Raw genomic sequence first — 22,460 nt, 5'->3', positions numbered from 1 at the left:
CTGCCCCTGCATCCCTGGCAGTGCCCAAGGCCAGGCTGGGCACTGGCACAGTGGGAGGTGTCCCTGCCATGGCTGGGGGGACACTGGGTGATTTTTAAGATCCCTCCCAACCCCACCCACTCAGTAATTTTAGAATTCAAAGCACCAAAACAATTGGTCCAGGAAGCTGGACATGCGTGAACTGAACTAGTGCTGAAGAAAGGAAACTGCTTCCAAATATTTGGCTCCAAAGCTTGCAGTGCCTTGCTTCCACATCAGTTAGTGGAGATATTTAACACAACATCAATCATTTAACATTAACATCTATCTCATCTCTATAATATGTAGGTGACATAAGAAATTATAAGACTTCAGAATACGTGGAATTCTTTCTGTGAACAGAAGGAGAAATTCCAGAGCTGCTCATAAACATCACCCTCACCTCCCTTTAAGGTTTAGTGCAGAGGGGAAGTGACCCTCCGTGTGATTTTGGAGCCCGTCTGATCCTGTTCCTCCTTCCCCCTGAGCAAGCAGCTCTCACCCGGGGGCAATTTCCCCAGACTGTGATCGCGGCTTCAGGAGGTACCTGGGCGGTGCGAGGGGCACACGGAGGGCGGTGTTAGTGCGGCTGGAGCGGGGTTGGAGCGGGGATAAAACAGGGAATGGAGCGGCGATGGGGCAAGGAAGGAGCGGGGATGGAGTGGGGATGGAGCTGGGGTTGAGGGAGGCGACGGAGCGGTCGTGGATTGGGCATGGTGCGGAGATGGAACGGAGATGGAGAGGGGATGGGACGGGGATGGGAGCGGGGATGGAGCCCGGGATGGAGGCAGGGGATGGGACAAAGAAGGACCGGGGGTGGAGCAGCGGTGGAGTGGAGATGGGGTAGGGATCAAGCAAGGATGGAGCCAGGGATGGAGCGGGGATGGAGCGGGGATGAGGTCGAGAATGGAACCGGGGATGGAGCGGAGATGGAGAGGGAATGAAGCGGGGATGGAGCGAGGGTGAGGCAGGGGATGGATTGGGCATGGGGCAGAGGATGGGGTAGGGATGAAGCAAGGATGGTGCCGGGAATGGAGAGGGGATGGAGCCGGGGATGGAGAGGAGATGGAGCCGGGAATTGAGCCGGGATGGAGCCAGGGATGGAGTGGGAATGGAGCGGGCATGGATTGGGCATGGTGCGGAGATGGAGCCGGGATGGAGCCGGGGATGGAGAGGGGATGGAGCGGGGATGGATCTAGGGACGGAATGGGGAATGGAGGGGCGGAGCGCGGTATGGAGCAGGGATGGAGAGGGGATGGAGCCGGGGATGGATGGGCGGGGATGGAATGAGGGATGGAGCGGGGATGGAGCGGGGATGGGATGGAGAAGGGGATGGAGAGGGATGGAGCGAGGTGGAGGGGGATGGAGCGGGGATGGAGCGGGGGAGGGGATGGAGCGAGGATGGATGGAGACGGGATGGAGCGAGGGAGGGATGGAGGGGATGAAGGGGGGATGGAGCGGGGATGGGGGGGGGGTGGAGGGGGATGGAGAGGGATGAAGGGGGATGGAGCGAAGGATGAAGGGGGGATGAAGGGGGATGGAGCGGGGATGGAGCGGGGATGAAGGGGGATGAAGGGGGATGGAGCGGGGATGGAGCGAGGATGAAGGGGGATGGAGCGGGCGGATGGAGCGGGGATGGGGGGATGGAGCGGGGATGAGATGGAGGGGATGGAGCGGGGATGGAGGCGGGGATGGAGGGGGATGGAGCGGGATGGCGGGGATGAAGGGGGATGAAGGGGGATGGAGCGGGGATGGAGCGGAGATGGAGCGGGGATGGGATGGAGCGGGGATGGGGGATGGAGGGGATGAAGGGGGATGGAGCGGGGATGGAGCGGGGATGGAGCGGGGATGAAGGGGGATGAAGGGGGATGGAGCGGAGATGGAGCGGGGATGGAGCGGGGATGAAGGGGGATGAAGGGGGGATGGAGCGGGGGTATGGAGCGAGGATGGAGGGGGGATGGAGCGGGGATGAAGGGGGATGGAGATGCAGCAGCGGCCCCGCCCGCAGCCGCCGCCCCGGCGCTGTCCCGCCCCCGGAGCCGGCGCTGCTGTGCCGGGCGGGCCGGGGCTCCTCGCCGCCCCATGGACCGGATCGCTGCCCTGCGGCTCCTGCTGCTGCTGCTGGCCGCGCTCGGCCGCTCCGAGGAGCGAAGCCCCGCCGCAAACAGGTCGGTGCCCGGAGCGCAGGCTTTTCCCAATTCTGTCCTTCGTGCCGCGTTCAGAACGCCGGAACGTGGCTCTGCTTTCCCTTCCAGGTTTGAAAACACCCCGGGCTATTGCAGAGTGTTATTATTTTTTATTAAAAGGTATATTTTATTATAAATAAATATATACTTTATAAATTTATATATAATAAATTTATGTATATTGTAAATTTATATATATATAAATTAATAAAATACGTTTTATTAAAATATTAATTATTTTTAAGCAGGCGGCGCCTTGGAGATGTAACTTCGCAAGAATTTTGTGAACGTTGTTTAAAATTGGGTGTTTTCTGTGCATCTGCCCTGAGTTTAATTTGTGTTTTATTGACTCCCACGCTGATTTTAGGGAGTTATAAATAGCATAACAGCAAGGGTGTGAAAACTACTCCAAGAAAGACAGGCACGGAAATATTCTGCTTGCGTGGAATATCTGATGTGTGAATACAATATTGCAAGTGAGTATTAAACTTAAAAAATTGCTGGAGGTTTGGGTTTATCATTAGTGGTGCTGGTTCGCTCTCTGATGAAACACAAACAGTGAGCCCAGATCATGGCAGGGGGAAGAGGGCACTTTGTGGAGCCAAGCACCGAGAAAGGGAAAACAGCCCGAGCTGCGTGAGTCGAATGGTGCCCAAAGTCACCAAAAACAGAGACAAAAACACAGAGCAAACATGAGCTGGTGAAGGTCGCATCTGTCAGCAAAATCTGTGCAAAATTTGAGGCAAGAGGGACATGTGGTGATTTGCCTAAGCTTGTATTAGGAGATCTGGTAGCCAGTTACTGATAAATGCTGCAATATGTTTTCATTAGATAGCTCCCTTGCTGCTCTGCTCTGCCAGCTCTCAGATTTCTCACTGCTCTTCTTAGATAATTTCACTTTTGTCTTTCAATCAGACCAAAATCTGACGGATAACAAGCAGTGGAGCATTTCCTGAAATGCATTGCAATAAATATTAACAGATGAAGTCATGATCTTGATGCCAGTGAATCAAATGGGAATTTTGCCTCCTTGGGAATGGGATTGTGCCTGCGCAGTGTAAATTTGCTAAAAGTTTTATGAGCTCGGTTTCTCTTTTTGTGTTAAAAATGGAAGCTTGAGAATCACCTTGCTCTGATCCAGACCTTGCTGGACATCCATTAAATTGCAAACCAGCCCCAGTAATTAGTGCATTGTGAAACATTTATGGAGATCTGTCTCCCTGTGTCAAAGGTGTCAAATCACACCTTAAAAAGCCAGAAGAGTTGTGGGGTTTGTATTGTACATCAATATTTCTTATTGATGGAACTTACACAGAGGCGTTTAAAAGTCAGTGATGTTTTTGGTCAGGATGTTCCTTAGGAGGAGCCAGCTCTTTCCTTGAGCCTGGTCTCTCCAAACCCACACATTTATGGCATAAATAACTTCACTGCAACTCCTTATGTTGAGTGTCCCTGGGAGTACAAGCAGTGCATTGCCCCCAGGCGCTCCTCACCTTTCGTAATTTAATTTTCAGTGCATTTGAGAGGTCACATGTTATTTTTATAAATTATCTGTAACCACTTCAGCAGCCAGTGAGGAATTCTGCAGCTGGAGATGACCAGTCTTAGGGTGATGACCCTGAAGTAATGGAAACACAGAAAATTTGAAATTTCTGTAATTTGAAATATGGAATGTTTCTGTAGGTGCAGAGTGCATTTTCCCATTTGGTGCAGTTCATCAGAGTTGAGTGCCAGGTTTATCCATGTGGTTATTTGAGTGGAGAAAATGCTGTTTTACATGGAAGTCCTCAAGAGCTGGAGTGTTTATCAACTTGTGGAGACAAACAAGACTTGGTTATCTTATGTAGATGGATAATGTCATCTGATAAGAGGAAATTTACACTTCTTTGTACTTATAATCCTATTTAATTGGGTTTTACATAGTGATTAGTCATCCCAGTGCTTTGTATTAGGGCTAATCCAATTTCATGTGGGCTCCTACCATGCTTGGTGTGGTAAATTCAGGGTACAGCACACGTGCCTGGGTGCGGCTGGGAGAGCTCTTTACCAGTGGGTAAGGGAGAATGTGGCTCACCAAAACACGCTCCACTTGTGATCCACTGAATCTGAAATTTCAGAGCGAGAGAGGCTGATGGAAAGGGCTATAACTCAAAGTGCTGGAAATTGTTTGCTGTGGAGAATGCTCTAGTGCTGGCTAGTTTATTTTCTCTTACACACGTAATTACCATTTTTATAATCAAAAGGGAATACATATTTTTTTTAGCGAGCAGCTATTTTTCCCTTTTCTCACTTTCAATAATTTTATTTCCGGGGGACACGCTCCAGCTGAGGCCCACAGGGGCTCTGCTGCCTTTTTGGGTGGAAAAGCTGCTGTTTTGGCATCCCCAAAACCAGGTTGGGATTGTCCCTGTGTGCCAGCCTGGCTGTGCTGTGGGGAGTGATGGATTTCCCTGCCTGCTGGCCCTGCTTGCCTTCTGCAGGACGAGAGCAGGCAGCCAGCACTGCTAATTAACGGAGCAATTAGCAGGAGGGCCTGGCTGGAGGCGCCTCCCTCCTTGTGCCTGGCATGGGGCTGTCAGGAAAATCAACCCACAAACATCAGAGGTTTATGGCCAAAAAAGAGACACAGGAGTCCTTTGACTTTATTCCAACAAAGGCAGAGGCCATGGGGCATTCCCTGGGGTCTCTCACATTTTTGGAGGACGCAGCCTCCTTTTTATCCCAATTTCCCAGCCACATTTCCCTTCTCTCTTTCCCCATTCCTGAGGCACTTGAGAGGTTCAGAGTTCCCAGAGCACCTGATCCCAAAGATTCCCCTCCAATGTACAACCCTCCCTTTTCATTTTTAATTCTTATGGAATTTAGGTGTTTTTCTTCCCCATTGTTTCTTTTTCACCTTTCAATCTCTAATTTCATTTATCATCCAAACTAAAGTTTATTTGTAAAAGCAAATCTCTTCTTCCATTCATCAGTCAGTGGAATCCTTCCCATTGCTTCTTTTCTGTCTCAGTGCTGGTTTTATCCCCCAGCAGACCCACAGCTTGTCTGGAAAGACAAATCCACCATTCCTCTCAGGGCTGAGCGTGTTCACAGGTCTGTGGTGGCTCCTGGGTCACTCTCTGCTCTGCGTTCCCCATGAAAACATGAATATTTCACCAACTGTGCACATTCATCTCTGTCTGAGTGCCTTCATGCTGAAAGCAGAGATGTGACATTTCTCCCACAGTGGTGTGAGGAGCCAGGATTCATTTTTCTTAATGGACAGTCACAAAAACCAGAATTAACCTTTCCTCCTCCATAAACAGCATAGAAACCTGTCAGGGAATGGAAGGAATTGCAGAGTTTTGCACCATTCTTCTTCCAACACCAATGTTTTAGTCCAGGTGGAGATTTCCAAGCTGGAGTAAATGGCTTTGAGTGCTTAATTATGCATATATGCAAATAGTGTTTAATTATGCATATGGAGAGGAACTAAAAGTATAACTAAGCATATATATATATATATATATATATATATATATAGCTGCAACTAAGTACAACTAAAGTCAGTATAACTATATAATGTACATTCATATTGTTTTGCCATGCCCTGATTTTGTAGGTATCACCATGAAAAAAAAACGTTCCCCCAAATTACCTTTTTCAGCCTGATCTGTCACAAAGAAAGCGTGGAAAAGATGAAAAAAGCTACATCAAATTGCAAGACCCATGTTCCTAACTGTAAAACAGCCTGAGAGATGATTTTGGTTTTTTTTGTTTAAGCAAGAAAACAAGTTTTGGTCCATTATGGCCACATCTTTTGTTACCTGCGTGTCAAAATCTGAATATTTCTCCCCATCTCTCTTTGCTGTTGGCATGAAAACATGAATATCTGAAGACCCCAGCCAGCACTAACCCTGCCACCCAAAAAGCCGCAGAAGAAGCAGCAAAAAGGAGAAAATGCTTCTTGAAGCCCCTGGGGTTTCAGAGCAGCAGCTGAGGGCAAAGTCGGCCTCTCCATATGTAAATAACATAACCAGATAAAAATTACTCTGTAAAAAACACTGCCAGGTAAAAAAGTTCAGCGTTCCAAATAACTGGGCAGAGTTGAACTTTTCTGAATGCAAGATCTTTGTAAAAAGTTCTTTCAGGCTGGCAGCAAGCAGGGTGGGCTCCAGGCTGTGCCATTTATCTGCCCCTGAGGATGCTGTGATGGGAATCAGGTTGGGATCTGTGACGGGGTTCACAGGGGTCCCAGGATGAGGGAAGGGACGAGGATCTGACTCCTTGTTTCAGAAGGCTTGATTTATTATTTTATGATATATATTACATTAAAACTACACTAAAAGAATAGAAGAAAGGATTTCATCAGAAGGCTACCTAAGAATAGAAAAACAAAGAATGATAACAAAGGCTTGTGTCTCAGACGGAGAGTCCGAGCCAGCTGACTGTGATTGGCCATTAATTAGCAACAACCACATGAGACCAATCACAGATGCACCTGTTGCATTCCACAGCAGCAGATAATTATTGTTTACATTTTGTTCCTGAGGCCTCTCAGCTTCTCAGGAGAAAAAATCCCAAGGAAAGGATTTTCCATAGAAGATGTCTGCGACAGGATTCCTCCTCCTGTGCGTGCCAGGGGGTCACACACAGATGCCCCTGCCCAGAACCCACCTGGGGAGGGCTCACCCTGCTGCCCCAGCGCTCCCCAGGACAGCCAAGCCCTGACTTTGCCATCCCAGCAATTCACCCATGCTGGAGTTTGCACATAAACACTGAAAACTGCTCTAATTCTTAATATTTCGGTGTAAATATTTCCACAATTTTTCTTTCTGCTGTGGTGGTTTGGAAGGATGGTAATAAAAGGGATGAGGGAGGAAGATGGAAGTGTGTTTCCAGTTGGAAGGTGAGGCAAGGCACCAAGGGCAGGGTGTGCAGGGTCTGTGGGCTGGTGCTCAGCTGGGTGTCACGGACATCTTTTATTGAAAAATCCTTTCCTTGGGATTTTTCCTCCTGAGAAACTGAGAGGCCTCAGGAACAAAATGTAAACAATGGTTATCTGCTGCTGTGGAATGCAACAGGTGCATCTGTGATTGGTCTCATGTGGTTGTTTCTAATTAATGGCCAATCACAGCCCACCTGGCTCGGACAGAGAGGTGAGACACAAACCTTTGTTATCATTCTTTCTTTTTCTATTCTTAGCCAGCCTTCTGATGAAACCTTTTCTTCTATTCTTTTAGTGTAGTTTTAATGTAATATATATAATAAAATAATAAATCAGCCTTCTGAAACATGGAGTCAGATCCTCATCTCCTCCCTCATCCTCAGACCCCTGTGAACACGGTCACAGCTGGGAAAGTGGGAATTCTGATGGTGGAAGCCTTGGGAAGGGGACAGAGGCAACCTCAGCAGCAAATCCATCCACTGAAGGGGGATGCAGTCCCAAGGGAGGTGCTGGAATGTGGAAAGTGTCCATGGACTCACAGGGAGGATTCTGGTCCTGAGGGGGTCCTGGTGTCTTGAGCTTTGTTCTTTAGGTGTTGGAGTTTGTGAATCCACTGCACTTGAGTCTCTGGCTGGGAAAAGCTGATTTATCACCGGCCAGGGTCTGTGCACAAATGCCAAACAGGACAGGGCTGCAGGGAAGGTGCCTTGAGCTGTTTGATTTTCCAGCATCACTCTCATTCCATGGTGATGACAATGGGAAGCTGCCAGCAGCTCACATCCCAGGCAGCAGACACAGAACTCAATGGCACAACTCACTTGATGAGTTTTTTGCCCAATCACACAAGGCAAAAGCACACTGACAGTATTTATATCTGTACAGTATCTATTCTATATTGACAGTAGTTCTGTCCAACCACTGTAAGCACAGGTACCTGTGGTTAAACAATGCTTGCTTATTTCAAATGCAATACCTGCTTGTGGGCCTTCAAACACAACACACAGAGCTCCATTATTAAGCTTCAACCTTCCTAATATCTTGCTAGATAAACTTTTCTGTAGCTTGGAGAGCTATTCTAGACAAGCGTTAATACACAGACCATTGTTCTATTTGTCCTTTTCTACAGTTTAAATAATTTTTCTGCTGACCAATCTCATGGCTGGTGCTTAGCTCCAATCCCAGTTCTGCTGTTGCTGAGGCCTGCCTTTTGCAGCTTTCCCAAAACCCTCTGATTTTGAGGATTCCCACACTGATGGTGCCGACACCAGCTGAGGACAGGCCTCAGAAGAAAATCAAATGCTGTAAACTGCACGAGCCTGGTGGATGTCGCTTGAGATGTTCCTCACCTGAGCCCAGCCTTGCAGTGACTCCCATGGGATTTGTTACTGCCTGGAACTGTAAAAGCCGAAATGAGGGATGTGGGACTGCAGGGGCTCTCCAAAATGCAGTTTATTGTATCCAAAATGCAGTTTATTGCATCCAAGAGGTTACAGCAGCCCAGGGCTGTGGGTGACAGAGCTGTGCCCACAGCTGTCAGCTCCAGCTGCAGGCAGCCCTGGAGACCCTTTGGGTTTGGTTACAATGCATTATAGACTTTTCTTTTGGTTACAATGCATTATAGACTTTTCTTTGCTGAGCATCTCCATACAGCAGAACCAATCTACACCTTAACTTTTATCTACAGCCTATCATAACTCCTGTAATTACCATGTTCATGTTACTGCTCTCCAATCACTAACAGTCAGTACATTACAGTTTTAGCTAGAAGTTGTTTTTCAGTTTTCTTGCAGTGGGAAATTCTGAGACCTTTTTTCTGCTTGCCACATTTGCTGCCTTGTTTGCCTGTGCTCTCTTTCTGCTTGGTACAAACATCTTCTTGTTTGGGGTGGGTTTATCCTTTGCTCTAAGCCATAAAAACCCCTTCTAACTAACACACCCTTGGCCTCCTTGGTTATCCAGTGAGACTGGCTCAGCAATTCTTTTCTTCTGTATCAAAACTTGCTTCCATCTCTATTCCTTCATCAGACTCTACATTTAAAAATCTTTCTGCCAAGCACACAGACCTGTGAGACCTCTTTGTCAAAGTTTCACCCTTCCCAACACACCCCAAAACTGACATCCCATGGGATGAGATGTCACCCTTAGGCTGGATGTGACACACACACGCGTTGTCAGGGTCCAAGAAGAAAAAAGTTTTTTATTCTTCATGTTCTCTGGTTTATACACTCTTAACAAAGTGTGATCTTAAGCCATTAACTACATCACAATAACTGATTATATTCATTGGTGCATAGCAATTAATGTCAGTATAATTGGCAAAAATTACAGAAATTTAATAAGGTAATACAAAATAATACAAACATAAATACAGACATTTAATATAGAAATTTAATAACATATACACATCTACTTAGGCACATAGTCTAGCTTACAAAAATTTCCATGTATCTTTTCTAATCTGTTTCCATGCTGACAGCTTCGGCTTCTTCCTTGCTATGGATACACTGGAAAATCATCAATTGTTATTCCTTCTATTAACTCAGCTTTGTCCAGCCCCTCCACAATGGGGCAGCGTGGTGAGGACATGGGAGTGCCTGTCAGGGCTGGTCCAGCTGCAGGATCCCTGAAAATGAGACATTTTTAGCCATGCTACCGCAGCTCTGGGGTATTTTGCCCTGTTCCTGTGGCCTCCACCAGCCAAGGACCTGAGTTTGCTTTGGAATGTTCTGTGGAGTGAAGCAGCAACAACAAGAACTCTCCCCACTAAACTTTGCTGCAGACTTTGAATTCAGATGCTGCACAGTAAATATTTTTCTCCTCTCTCCTAGTTCACACGAATTTTCAGATCAAGATTTTCTCCAGAGAGCTGGTAAGGCTTTTGGTGGGCTGGATCCCTGGGTGCTGCTTCTGTTAGCGTGGCTGTAGAAGATTTCATTTCATCCCCAGATGTTGGAGCCTCTTCTGTCACGTGTTTTGTTAAAGCATAACCCCCTTTAAAAAAACCCTTTAAAGGATTTGCCTGTTAAGATAACAATTCACTATCCAGCTCTGAGATGCAGTGAGAACGTGGAAGGAGAAATCCTTCACCTTTTTTTTGTAAACCAAATGAAAACAGAGTTAAGCGCTTGAAGGATGGGGCTGTGAGAGTGCCCATGAAATGATCTGTGCTTGATGTGTTTGAGATGAATAAATACAGGTATAGACTGAATCCTGTAATTTTGGGGCACTGGAGTTCCTCCCAGTGAGGGTGGCAAGGTGTCCAATGAAAACAAGAGGAACTTTGGTGAACACGAAAGGTGAAATAGAAAATACATGTGGTGAAGGCAGAATTTGCTGCCAGTCAAGTATTTTGCAAGGCAAAGGCAGTAATTCTGACATCCACATTTTGTGCAGAGATAATTATTATTTGCATAGGAACGTGCAAAATTTTATAGATGTGTGTTTTTATAAATGTGTGTTTTTATAGATGTGTGTTTTCATAAATGTGTTTATAAATGGGTGTTTATAATGTGCTAATAATGAAATAACACTCCTCCTCCTGCAGGTCAGCATTACAATGGTCGTGTGAAGCCAAAGTTTGATGTCAATCAGGAGGCAATTGCACAGGTAATGCCCGGAGGGCTGGATCTGTGAAGTCTTTTCACGGCACATTTAGGTCTTCCAATTTAATTAACAATGCTGAATTTAATTGGATTTGATTTGTTTACAAGAAAGAGCCAAGGAAACCCTGTAAAATATTGTGGTATGGTTCTGTCTCACCACTTGTACAAATATTCTCTGCTTTTCTGAGGACTGCAGTGACACCTCAGGTGCTGGCTGGCCGTGGATTTGGGACAAAATCCTTATATCCACCTTCTGTACAATGGGATTTCACCAGTCTTGTTCTCATTTCAGCTGGTCATGAAGGAAGAGCTGGAGCAAAACTTCAGATTTTTAGTGGGAGCTTTTTACCTGAGACCAGGCTGTAGGTCTTGTGAAAAACTGAGCATAAAAGGCTTCCTTACCAAAAGTGATGCATTCCAGTGTTGGGAACATGTTGAATAAATCTCTCTCATATGGGCTTCTGAGGAGACAGCCCTGCCTTTTATATAAATGCACTCATAGCCACTCAGCACGTTTCCTGACCATCATCTGGCTCTGCTTTCAGCTTGCTGCTGTCAGTCCTCGTTAATTTTAATCCTAAAACATCCTTGTGCCATATGTAAGGTCCAGAATCAAAAGGGATCTCTCAGGGTCTGAGCTGAGAGTTGTGATTTGCTGATCTAAACAGCACGCACACAAAAAAATCTCTCTTTAGGCCAAGACAAAACCTTGGGGCTTAACTGTGTCCCTTCTGGAGCCTGGTGAGATGCTGTTTATGACTGGGACGCAGGAAACCTTTCCTGTTTTAGTGTGAACTTGCAGTCACATGGCATGGTAAAAACACACATTGTGTGTGTTAATCTTATTTGGATAGGACAGAGGTGGTGACTGGGAATCTGAGGGTGAAATTTGATAATGGCAGTAAAATTCTTTATTTCTTCCTGAGCCCTACGTCAAATTGTCTTGCCCAACAGCCAAGTTGTCTTTTTGAAAATTGCAATTTGGCTATGAAATTAGGCTGACAAGGGATGGCAGCTTTCTGGTGTGTGCAGAGGACACGGAAGCCGCAGTCCCTGGGTTTCAGTCCCTGATTTTGTAAAGGCAGGGATCCCTACTCGACCCATCCCACTCTGCAGCAGGTGTTTCCCCGATTCAGAGCCACAGCGAGCCGAGCTGCCTGCAGGCAGGTTAAATTCAGACATCTCTCTCACCTGGACAGCTGCCCAGTGTGCTTCCAGCATGGTGGGCTGTGTGCTTGGCACAACCTGAGTCCTTTCCAGCGGGCTGAAGCAATTCCTAGAGATGCTCTAGAGCATCTGCAGCTGAGGGGGCACCTCCTGTGCTGGGGCTGGGCGCTCTGTGAGGTGCCAGCCCCGTGGTGGGAAGGGGAAACAGGCAGGAATGCCTCTGCTTCCTCAGCCCAGGGCTGGCCCTGATTTCTGGTGACACATTGTGAAAAATGCCAGTCACTTGTTTTTAAAATTTTAAAAGTAGTAAAATGATAATAAAAATAGTAATATAATTTGAGTAATAATAATTTGGACAATTTGGATTAGGACAATATGAGACAATAAAAACAAAGAGTTACGGATGGTCCGGGTACCTTTTTCTGGGGAAAGTAAGCCCAAAAAAGGACCCACATTAACAGAGGATTAACCCTTAAAAGCAACAGCCTGTTGCATATTCATACACCTCATCCATGATGCATAAATTCCATTCAAACACAGGATTCTGTCTGGGCAGTGTCAGCTTCTTCCTCTTAACCCTGGCAGCTCTTCAGGGTGAGCAAGGCAAGAAGAAGTTCATTTCTCCTGATAATGGGGCAATAAATTCTCTTTCTCTGATAGATTCAGGTGTCCTGTGGCTGCTATCTCATTGCCAGTCCTTTCTTTAAAAAAGTATCCTACATAGCAAAGGTTCTATTTTAACAGTTTATTATAACCTAAAACTATATTTAACACACTAGTTAAGAAAATTAATACAGCACAACTTTCTGACATAACATAAACAATATTCACTTTAATATTTGCCAAAAGCCAATCACAAAACACGCGTTCTTCACGCACATCTGACAGAAATCTCTTGTGTGACCCCTCAGGCTGTCAGCTACAACTCGAGCAGGGGGGCACGGTGGCAAGGAGGGGGTCATTTACAGACCACAAACAGGACAGGACTGCAGGGAAGGTGCCTTGAGCTGTTTGATTTTCCAGCATCACTCTCATTCCATGGTGATGACAATGGGAAGCTGCCAGCAGCTCACATCCCAGGCAGCAGACACAGAACTCAATGGCACAACTCACTTGATGAGTTTTTTGCCCAATCACACAAAGCAAAAGCACACTGACAGTATTTACATCTGTACAGTATCTATTCTATATTGACAGTAGTTCTGTCCAACCACTGTAAGCACAGGTACCTGTGGTTAAACAATGCTTGCTTATTTCAAATGCAATACCTGCTTGTGAGCCTTCAAACACAACGCACAGAGCTCCATTATTAAGCTTCAAACTTCCTAATATCTTGCTAGATAAACTTTCTGTAGCTTAGAGAGTTATTCTAGACAAGCGTTAATACACAGACCATTGCTCTATTTGTCCTTGCTTTTCTACTTTTAACATAATTTCTCTGCTGACCAATCTCATGGCTGCTGCTTAGCTCCAATCCCATAGTTCTGCTGTCTCTGAGGCCTGCCTTTTGCAGCTTTCCCAAACCCCTCTGATTTTGTGGATTCCCACAGCAAGGAGCGCCCTGGAGCCACCCTGGGCTCCCCCACAGCCCCCTGAACGTCAGCATCAACGGCACCCCCTGCATCCTGTTCTGGGCCAGGAGGATCCTGATCAGGATGGAGAACCACACCCAGCTGGATTTGACAGACAGGACCTTTGGAGCCCACGCCTCCGTGGATGTTGGGGACTCAAACTGCAGCGAGGACAGCGCCATGTAAGGGGAATCCTGCTCTGCTGGGGGAGCTGGGGCCAGGCAGCCACTCTGGGGAGTGAATATGGGAGTGCGGCCTTAAGGTTTTAGCTGTTTTATTTTTCAAATCCCGTGCTGCTTTAGGGTATAATTCTAAGCTCCATATAGAGTGTTATTGTCTTCACATTTTGGTCAGACAACACACTCCCTCTGAAATTCAAGGACACTTGTCTTGGTGTGAACAGACAGGAGCCTGCTAAGGAAGGCAGGAGCCTCCCCTGAAATGGAGAATGTGAACCCTCCCCACCCCTCTGAATTGCTATAAATTTTAAATTAAGGGGCTCTCAGGCAAAAATATGGGAGCAGGAAATAACAATTCTTTAATAGGGAAGAAAATAAAAAGATAAAATAAACAATGCAGTGAACCCAAACGACACTGGCAGAGTCAGAACCCAGCCTGACACCCTGTGGGTCAGGGTGCTGGCAGCAGTCCCATTGGAATTGTGGCTCAGCCCTCCTGCACTGTCAGGGGTGGTTCTGCTGGAGCAAGGGGGATCTCTAGAGAAGGATGTATTCTTCCTCTGGAGATCCAGGGGAAGGAGAGGCAGCTGCTGTTCCTCTGGGGAATCCCGTGGAGAAAGCCGTGCTGGTGTTCCAGAATCTCCAGATTATATCCAGGTAGGAATGCTTGGCTCCTCCCTCTGGGCTCACATCTCCCAATGGGATGCTCTAGTCCTTATCAGCCATGCAGGGACATTCAATGGCCTCTTATCAGCAGGTGTCTCCCCATTTGTGGAAGAGATAAGGAAAACTGCCCACTGAACAGAAGCCAGGTGCCTCACAGATGGTGAATGGAACACAATTTGCTTGTCAACCCAGGATAACACCCTACAGCCTCAGGCCCTGAAAGTATAAACAAAAGTGAATTGGGGGGAGCAAACTTCATTGCTTCACATAAATGACTTCATTACCTGAAGCTGGAATTGGAGGATCAACCTCAGAAATGCAAATTGACCAAATTTATAATTGTGTGAAAAACTCATGAGCATTGTCCATCTTGGGTGTAGCCTCTGGGAGGCTTCTGACTGCCCAAAATGCACCTATTGAAGGCCTTTAATAAATACCCACTTTATTCTCTCAATCTTACCCAGCCTCTGTTCTGGGCAGCCACTCCAGGGCATCAGGAGAGCAGCCCTTGCAGAGGCCCAGGTTTTTCTGATGATGTCCTGGCACAGTGGGCAGCAGGGGTTGTGCGCTTTAAGCCCAGTCTGTTGTGGACACTCAATATTCAGTTTTTGCAGTGCTGTGGCCCCTCCTGGGGCAGCCAGCTCTGCTCTCAGTGCCCATGGGGCTGAAGCTGTTGCTCTGTTTCACCTCCAGCTGTTTTACACAGCTGCTGTGGGGCTGGGCAGGGCATCCTGTGCTGAATGTGGGGCTTAGGTGCTGTGCATGGCTAATTATCCCTTCAAGGGGTGTGTGCCAGGGATGAGTTTTTGGGAGTGCCTAAAAACAGGGGCAGGCAGAATGACGGGTATTAAAAGTGGTTCTATTTATTCAAAGGGCTTCAGGTACATTTTGGGCAGACAAATCCCTCCCTCAGGGGCTACACCCAAAAATGGACCATGGGATTTTCACATTTTTATAAGTTTGGTCCATTTGCATATTGGGGTGAATCACCCAATCACAGCTTCAGCTAATGAAGTAATTTACCCCAAGTTTGATTCCCCCAACTCACTTTTGTTTAATTTCTGGGCCCTGAGGCAGTGAGGTGTCCTTGGTTGCCAGGCCTGGAGAGGAATTGTTGTGTCTGCCCAAAATGGGACAGCAGCAGCTGACACTGAATGTGGAGTTCGGAGTTTACACTAAACAACTGCAGGATCACAAACGTATGAAAAATATGAAAACTAAACTCCCAAGGCATCACCAGCAGTGCTGCACAGGGTTCTTCAATTTGACTTTTAATTTTCTGGTAACCGCTTTGTCTGTGGTTACCAAAAATGTCTGTGCATCTTGTGCTGTACAATCACAAAGTGGGTGTCACCTCCCTGTGATTGTTCAGCACAAGGTGCACAGACATTTTGGTGAGGTTACCAGAAAGCTAAAAGTGAAATTGAGAAAGAACCCAGCATCACAATATTCAACAAGGCAGTTTGAATATTGCATCATCAGCATGTGAATTTATCCAGCACTCTTTTGACAGGCAGAGGTAGAGAATGGAATGAACTTATGTTAAAGATAAAAAAAGTGATAACAAACATTCCTCCCTCTCTTCTGGCCTACAATTTGAAAATAATCTTTGTCTGATTAGTAAATATTTTAACCTAAGAGAAAATAAATAAAGGCAAGAGTAAGGCTTTCAAAATACAGGGAATGGTATCAGATATAATAATCAAAGCTGCATTTTTGTTTCATTTTTAGTCGAATGGCACATTTGCCTGTGTCTAATCCTCAACTATCTCTGACTTGCATTTGTAATAAAGCAAGGGGTGGTCTGGATTCAGTGTCCTGTCTTAGGGGACCAGTGTTACCCAAGAAGTCTATATCACCTATGAAATTGTGGGGCTAGCTGTTTTTTACTTTGGTTGGTTTTAAATATTTTTGTTGGTTTTTTTTTTTTTTTGTTTTTTGTTTTATTTTTGTTTTCTCAAGTAATATTCAACTTTAATTTTGGCTGCCTTTCAGAATCTGCACGCTTTCACTGTGTTTTCTTTCTGTCTGACTTGAACAATGAGAATCTCCATGCAGGTTTTAAGAGGCAAAATGCTACTTTTAAGTGAGAAGAATCCATTCAGCCTAATCATGTATTGCATTAATTAACCTGGTAGGGCCTTTCACCTTATGGAACTTCAGGGGCCCAAGGCAGTGCAGAGCTGCCTCACATCCAGGGCATTTGTGAGGAAGGAATGTGGAAATCTGAGCTCTCACCTCTGCTTCCTTTCATGCTCTGATATTTAAAAAGATGGGGACAAGGTGTCTGTTTGCACTTTCGAATGACAGGCAGGGGTGATGCTTGACTGAGATGTGGTGGCTGGAGGAGGAGAGCAGATCCACTGAGCCTAACTGTCAGCTAGGGTGGGAAGCAGTGGGATTGAGTTTTGTTGGAAGTTAAACATGGATTTCTATTCTTTCTGGGTGGTCTGGGCCTCCTTCCAATCAACAGGTGAATGAGTGTATTTCATTAGAGGAAGATTTAATCCTTTCAGGTTTTTTTCCCCATTGACTTTAGGGGTAGACTGAGCAAAAAATTCCATATATAACTGAGCTTAATCTTTTGTGTCGCTTTTTCCTCTGAAGGTCTCTGAATTTTTTTCCTAGCCTGATGTTACTTGCTTTTTTGACCTAGGCTTTCCCTGAAGTTTGGTGACATTGGAAATCTGAAGGGACTTGTTATCAGGTAAGTCTATATAACAAAATCCTTACCAGATAATAACCTAGTACAAATACATTGTTATGTGGGGAATCAAAGAGAATTTGTTTAAGCAAAAATAATGTGAGAGAAACTCTTGCATAACTGAAACACCTGCATTCAGCATGTCTGTTACCTGACTCGCTTTATTAAGGCATTTTTTTCCTCCTACTTTGAGTTTTCTACCTGTGGAAAAGTTTGGGTCATCTCTTTTGTGTAGAATCTTCCTGTGTCTGAGATTTTAGCTAAACCTTGATAATTCTCTATGGTCACAGTATCAGACCACTTTATGTTTTCTTCTTGGTGGTAAAACAGCATTTCTTGTAAAGTGACTTTCCATACACTGGGTGGGGAGGTACAACCCCAGTGTTGCACTCACATTTTTCCAAGTATTTAGGCAAATTCCCCTCATATTCTTCTTGCTTTGTGGGAGAAACAAAATTCCTTCAGCTGCCACAGGGAACAACCTCAAACCACAGAATCCCAGGGTATTTGGGGCTGGAACCCAGGGTATTTGGGGGCATTTAGGGCTGGAACCCAGGGTATTTGGGGGTATTTGGGGCTGGAACCCAGGGCATTTGGGGGTATTTGGGGCTGAAGTGACCTCTGGAGATGATCTGGTGCAGTTCCTGTCCCAGAGAGGGTCCCCTGGAGCAGTGGCACAGAAGCTGGGGCTGGGATGTCTCCAGGCCCTCCCTGGGTGGCTGTTCCAGGGCTCTGCCGCCCTCTGTGGAAAGCTGTCCCTCCCTTTCCAGGCTCCAAGGAAGGAGCAAGACCTCACATAATTCTGATAGTTCTGATACAAACCGGTCACGCTGACAACTCTGATGCAGTCGCTCACTGCGCGAGTTTAACGCGGTTGCATCTGACTGATTTTCTCCCTCCTCCCCGCCCCAACACGGCCTCCCCAGGCTCCTGCTGACCACCAGCTACTACCAGCTGTCGGTGCGGAGCTGGTTCAGCCTGCAGAGGCTGCAGCTGCTGTACAACCACTCGGTGCAGGCGACGTTCAACGCCTCGGGGATCCGCGCGCCCACCGCGCACTCGTTCCGCTGCCAGCGCGTCAGCAGCCTGCAGAGACACGATGCTCTGCTGGTGCCCAGCTCCCAGCACGACCTCTCCCACCTCTGGGAGGTCACCTTTGTCGACTTCCAGGTGATGCCACTGTCTTGGTTTGGAAAGCCAGGTGTCTGCTAAGGAAGGCAGGAGCCTCCCCTGAAATGGAGAATGTGAACCCTCCCCACCTCTCTGAATTGCTATAAATTTTAAATTAAGGGGCTCGCAGGCAGAAAATATGGGAGCAGGAAATAACAGTTCTTTAATAGGGAAAGGAAAAAGTGAAAGGATAAAATAAACAATGCAGTGCACTAGAACAGCACTGACAGAGTCAGAACCCAACCTGACACCCTGTGGGTCAGGGTGTTGGCAGCAGTCCCATTGGAATTGTGGCTCAGCCCTCCCGCAGTGTCGGGGTGGTTCTGTTGGAGCAAGGGGGATCTCTAGAGAAGGATGTATTCTTCCTCTGGAGATCCAGGGGAAGGAGAGACAGCTGCTGTTCCTCTGGGGAATCCCATGGAGAACGCTGTGCTGGGGTCTCAAAAACCTCTGGATTACATCTGGGTAGGAATGTTTGAAACCTCAGATTGTATCCAGGTAGCAATGTTTGAAATCTCTGATTATATCCAGGTAGCAATGTTTGAAACCTCAGATTGTATCCAGGTAGCAATGTTTGAAATCATATATCCAGGTAGGATTAACTCAGATTGTATCCAGGTAGGAATGTTTGAAATCCTGATTATATCAGACTTGGCCCCTCCCTCTGGGCTCACATCTCCCAGTGGGATGCTGTAGTCCTTATCAGCCATGCAGGGACATTCAATGGCTGTTATCAGCAATGTCCCCTCCTGAGGGAGGTGTGATGTGGTCACTCAGAGAGAGAGATAAGGCAAACTGCCCACTTGACAAAGCTAATCTGCCATACAGATGGTAATGGAAAACATCTTGCATTGCAATCTTCAACAGCCATGGATGGGTTGAGAGGAGGTTTTGGCTTTCTCAGGAAAGGCTGTCACCTTCCATGCACAGTTTACACACTTGTGCCTCGCCTTGTGATGTTTCTGGGGCTACCTAAAAACAGAGGCCAGACAAAATTAAGAAAATAAAATGGTTATATTTGTTGAAGGGGCTTCAGGTACATTTGGGGCAGACAAAACCCGTCCAGAGGCTACACCCAAAATGAACAACAGGTCATGAGTTTTTTATGCTTTTATAAGTTTGGTCCATTTGCATATTGGGGGTTAATCTAACAATTACAGCTTCAGCTAATGAAGTCATTTACCCCGAGTTTGCCCACCCCACTCACTTTTGTTTAATTTCTGGGCCCTGAGGCAGTGAGGTGTCCTTGGTTGCCAGGCCTGGAGAGGAATTGCTGTGTCTGCCCAAACTGGGACAGCAGCAGCTCACACTGAATGTGGAGTTTAGAGTTACACACTAAAGAACTTCAGGATCACAAATGTTGGGAAAATATAAAAGCTAAAATCCCAAGGCATCACATGGAGCACAAAACAGAAACTAAGGCTTTTCCTGTCCAAGGAAATTAAAGGCTGTTCTTTGTAGTCTTTCTGCTTGTGTTCCCTCTAGTGGTGAGTGAGTTTGATTTCTTGTCATTACATCGTTTTGAGCTGAGCTCTCACACTCAGCACCAATAACAGCACCACACACCCAGGCACGGTATTCATCTCACTTCACTTTTGGTGCCTATAGGAATTTTAATCTTGTGCCCTGATTATAGTCACCCCAGCCTGCCTCTAAAGCCACTGGATAAATCCCCTGACCCATCTTAAACCCTTATTTTAGGATGAGATTAATAATCTTCTGAAAGTGCTAATTCTTCTGCGTTTGACAGTGAGGGAGCCTAAGATGGCAGGACTAGGGTGCCTTGCATTTAGATACCTGAGTCAGGGGGCATGAGGAGCTGAAAAAGGAATGGAAAAAGCTTTTGTCACCGTGTGAAAAATGTCCATGGACTGATTCAGTGGGGCAGAGTGCTAAAATCCATATTAGAACAGAAGACAGGAATAAAACCTGTTGGTGTTTTCCATAACTGGGTGCAGCTTCCTGTAGTTTCTGTAGTTTTGCTGCCACATGCCACCCATGTGGAAGTGGTGAGAAAAATCTTGTCCTGGGGCAGGCACTTGAGGATATTTCCTGGTTTGTCATGTTGGAGTTTGTGCAGTCTGAAGCAAAAACTCTGGAGACTCTCAGCAAGTGACGCTGGAGATGCACAGTTGGCATGCAAGGTGATACCATGGCTGCAATCAAATATTGCTGAGCCACCAGGAGTGAGCTGTTTGAAACACAGCTGCAAATCCTTTGGGCAGCAGAGTGGAGGGGATTAGAAGAGCTGGCAGTTTCAGGAGACCGACCTGGATAAACTCTGAGCATTAGCTCCAGCTATCAGTGGGAGACACAAACTTGTTCAGGTCCCAAGTCGGAAATTATCACTGCCATCAGGAGCAAACTAATGAAACACAAATTAATGAAACAGCAGCGCTTTATTTAATATGTTCCCTCTTGTCCTCCCTGTAGATTCAAGGTTTTAACATCCAAGAAGGACATTTTGCCTACGCCAGGGACTGTGCATCCTTCTTCTCCCCAGCAATCCTGATGGGCCTGGTGATGTCCCTGATTCTGCTGCTGGTCCTGGCCTATGCTCTGCACATGCTCGTCCACCTGAAATCCCTGGACAGGCACTACGAGTGCAAAGCTCCTCCTGCCTACTTTGCACAGATGAAGGACAGTGACATGGGAGATGAGAAGGAGCCCCTGAGAAACAGTGGAAATGAGGCCTATGAACTCAGGAACCAGCAGTTTGGTAAAATCTATATTTAGCAGTGTCTCAGTGAAACAAGAGGCGTTTTCTTCTGCTGGCACTGTTGTATGTAGTCTGTGCAGGTTTTTTCACCAGCTGATGAAAGGAGAAGTAGGTAACAGATTGTTTTAGCCAGGTATTCACTGGTAATCATCTCGAAGATGCCTTGGGAATGAAGGGGAGAACAAAAAGTTTCCATTGTGAGTTAGAGATATTCGTGTTGTGGGATTTTATCCCTGTAGCAAAAAGCCAAAATAGAGGCATAGCTCTTCATGCAGCTTACCAAGTCCTGAAGAGACAATCTGTAATGGACACTTTGAAATTAAATAAAGGTTAAAAAAAAAACAAACCCAAACCAAACTCTTTGCTTATTCTTTCAGAAGGCAAAGTTTTCCTTCATTTTATATTTTACTCTGTGTCCTGACAAAACGGCACCAGTTAATTTCTCAGGATGTGTTTTCCTTCCACTTCCCAAGTCACACCCCCTCCTTTGTGCCCCCACAAACTCCTTTTCCTACTCTGGCACCTTCAGGGCCGTTCAAGGTGTGTTTTTATCCACTGCACAGATGAGATGGTGGCTGCAGGGCAGCAGCATCCTGGTGCTTTCCTGTGTCTAAGCTGGAGGTTTATCCCAAGATCTGATGGGACAACACCAGACATCTGCTCACAGAGGCTTACCCCATGGCTCAGCTCTGCGCCAGGAGATGGATTATGAGCATTATGTGCTGTAATTCCAGGTGAATTTATTTTCTACCAAATCCCATCAGTCTCCCTCGGGACTTCTACCTGACTGGAGAATGCCAGATGGAAAATATAAATAACAGATAAATATAAATAAACAAATACAAACAAACAAATATAAATACACAGAGAGGTGGAAGGTATCAGCAAGAAGTGAAAAGGATACTGTGCTATGATTTTCACTGCTGCTTCTGAGAGTTTAGGCTACCGCCATCCCACTCATCCTTTTTTTCTGTTAGGGGCAAAGTTTGGGAAATCCAAATCAGACATAATGTGGCCCTGATTTCTAGCAAGTAAGAACACAGCAATGTTCTCATCACTGTAGTGCTTTTATGTTGTTACAAGTAATGGGAACCACAGCATGATAGAAAATCAATCAAAACCAGATTTGCAAGCAAATGGCTTGTATAATTTTAGATTACAGAATTAATTGGTTGTTTGAAGCAAATGGTGCTGCAGAGGTGTTTAAACACCTTGAGAGATGCCCACATGTATTCTGTTTATTAGTACAGGTGGCACACAGACTAGATGTGGAGTCCTGAGAGATTACTTCATCTAGGAAGGCACTTCAGAGAGAAAAAAATATAAGTTTGGTACATAACCAGGTGTAATAGACAAGCTTCTGAGGACTTGCCAAGGCTGCCTGTGGCCAGCTGCTGCCAAACTTTTATCTGTTCCATGAAGGGAGCAAGCAAAAGCAGGAATGTCTGAGTGGGGCTGGCAGGAGAAGGTGAGAATGAAACCCTGCCCAGGCTGGTCCCCTGTGAAAAACTTGTTTTTAAATTTTAAAAATTTAATAGTAATAAAATGGTT

General features: G+C 46.1%; 1 protein-coding gene across 1 annotated transcript; it reads left to right on the top strand.

Moving 5' to 3' along the window:
• The first annotated feature begins 2,059 nt into the window (after positions 1–2,059).
• On the top strand, positions 2,060–21,211 carry ATP6AP1L (ATPase H+ transporting accessory protein 1 like). The gene is made up of 7 exons (XM_030969046.1): positions 2,060–2,186; positions 9,960–10,000; positions 10,676–10,737; positions 13,451–13,653; positions 16,973–17,023; positions 17,947–18,190; positions 20,624–21,211. Exons 1-7 carry the CDS (start codon positions 2,101–2,103, stop codon positions 20,924–20,926), a joined length of 990 nt encoding a protein of 329 aa, XP_030824906.1. The 5' UTR covers positions 2,060–2,100; the 3' UTR covers positions 20,927–21,211.
• Positions 21,212–22,460: the final 1,249 nt, after the last annotated feature.

This window comes from Camarhynchus parvulus, chromosome Z (genome assembly GCF_901933205.1).
Source record: "Camarhynchus parvulus chromosome Z, STF_HiC, whole genome shotgun sequence".
Taxonomy (NCBI): Eukaryota; Metazoa; Chordata; class Aves; order Passeriformes; family Thraupidae; genus Camarhynchus; species Camarhynchus parvulus.
The sequence above is the reverse complement of the archived record's forward strand: the minus strand, read 5'-3'. Positions and strand labels throughout refer to the sequence as shown.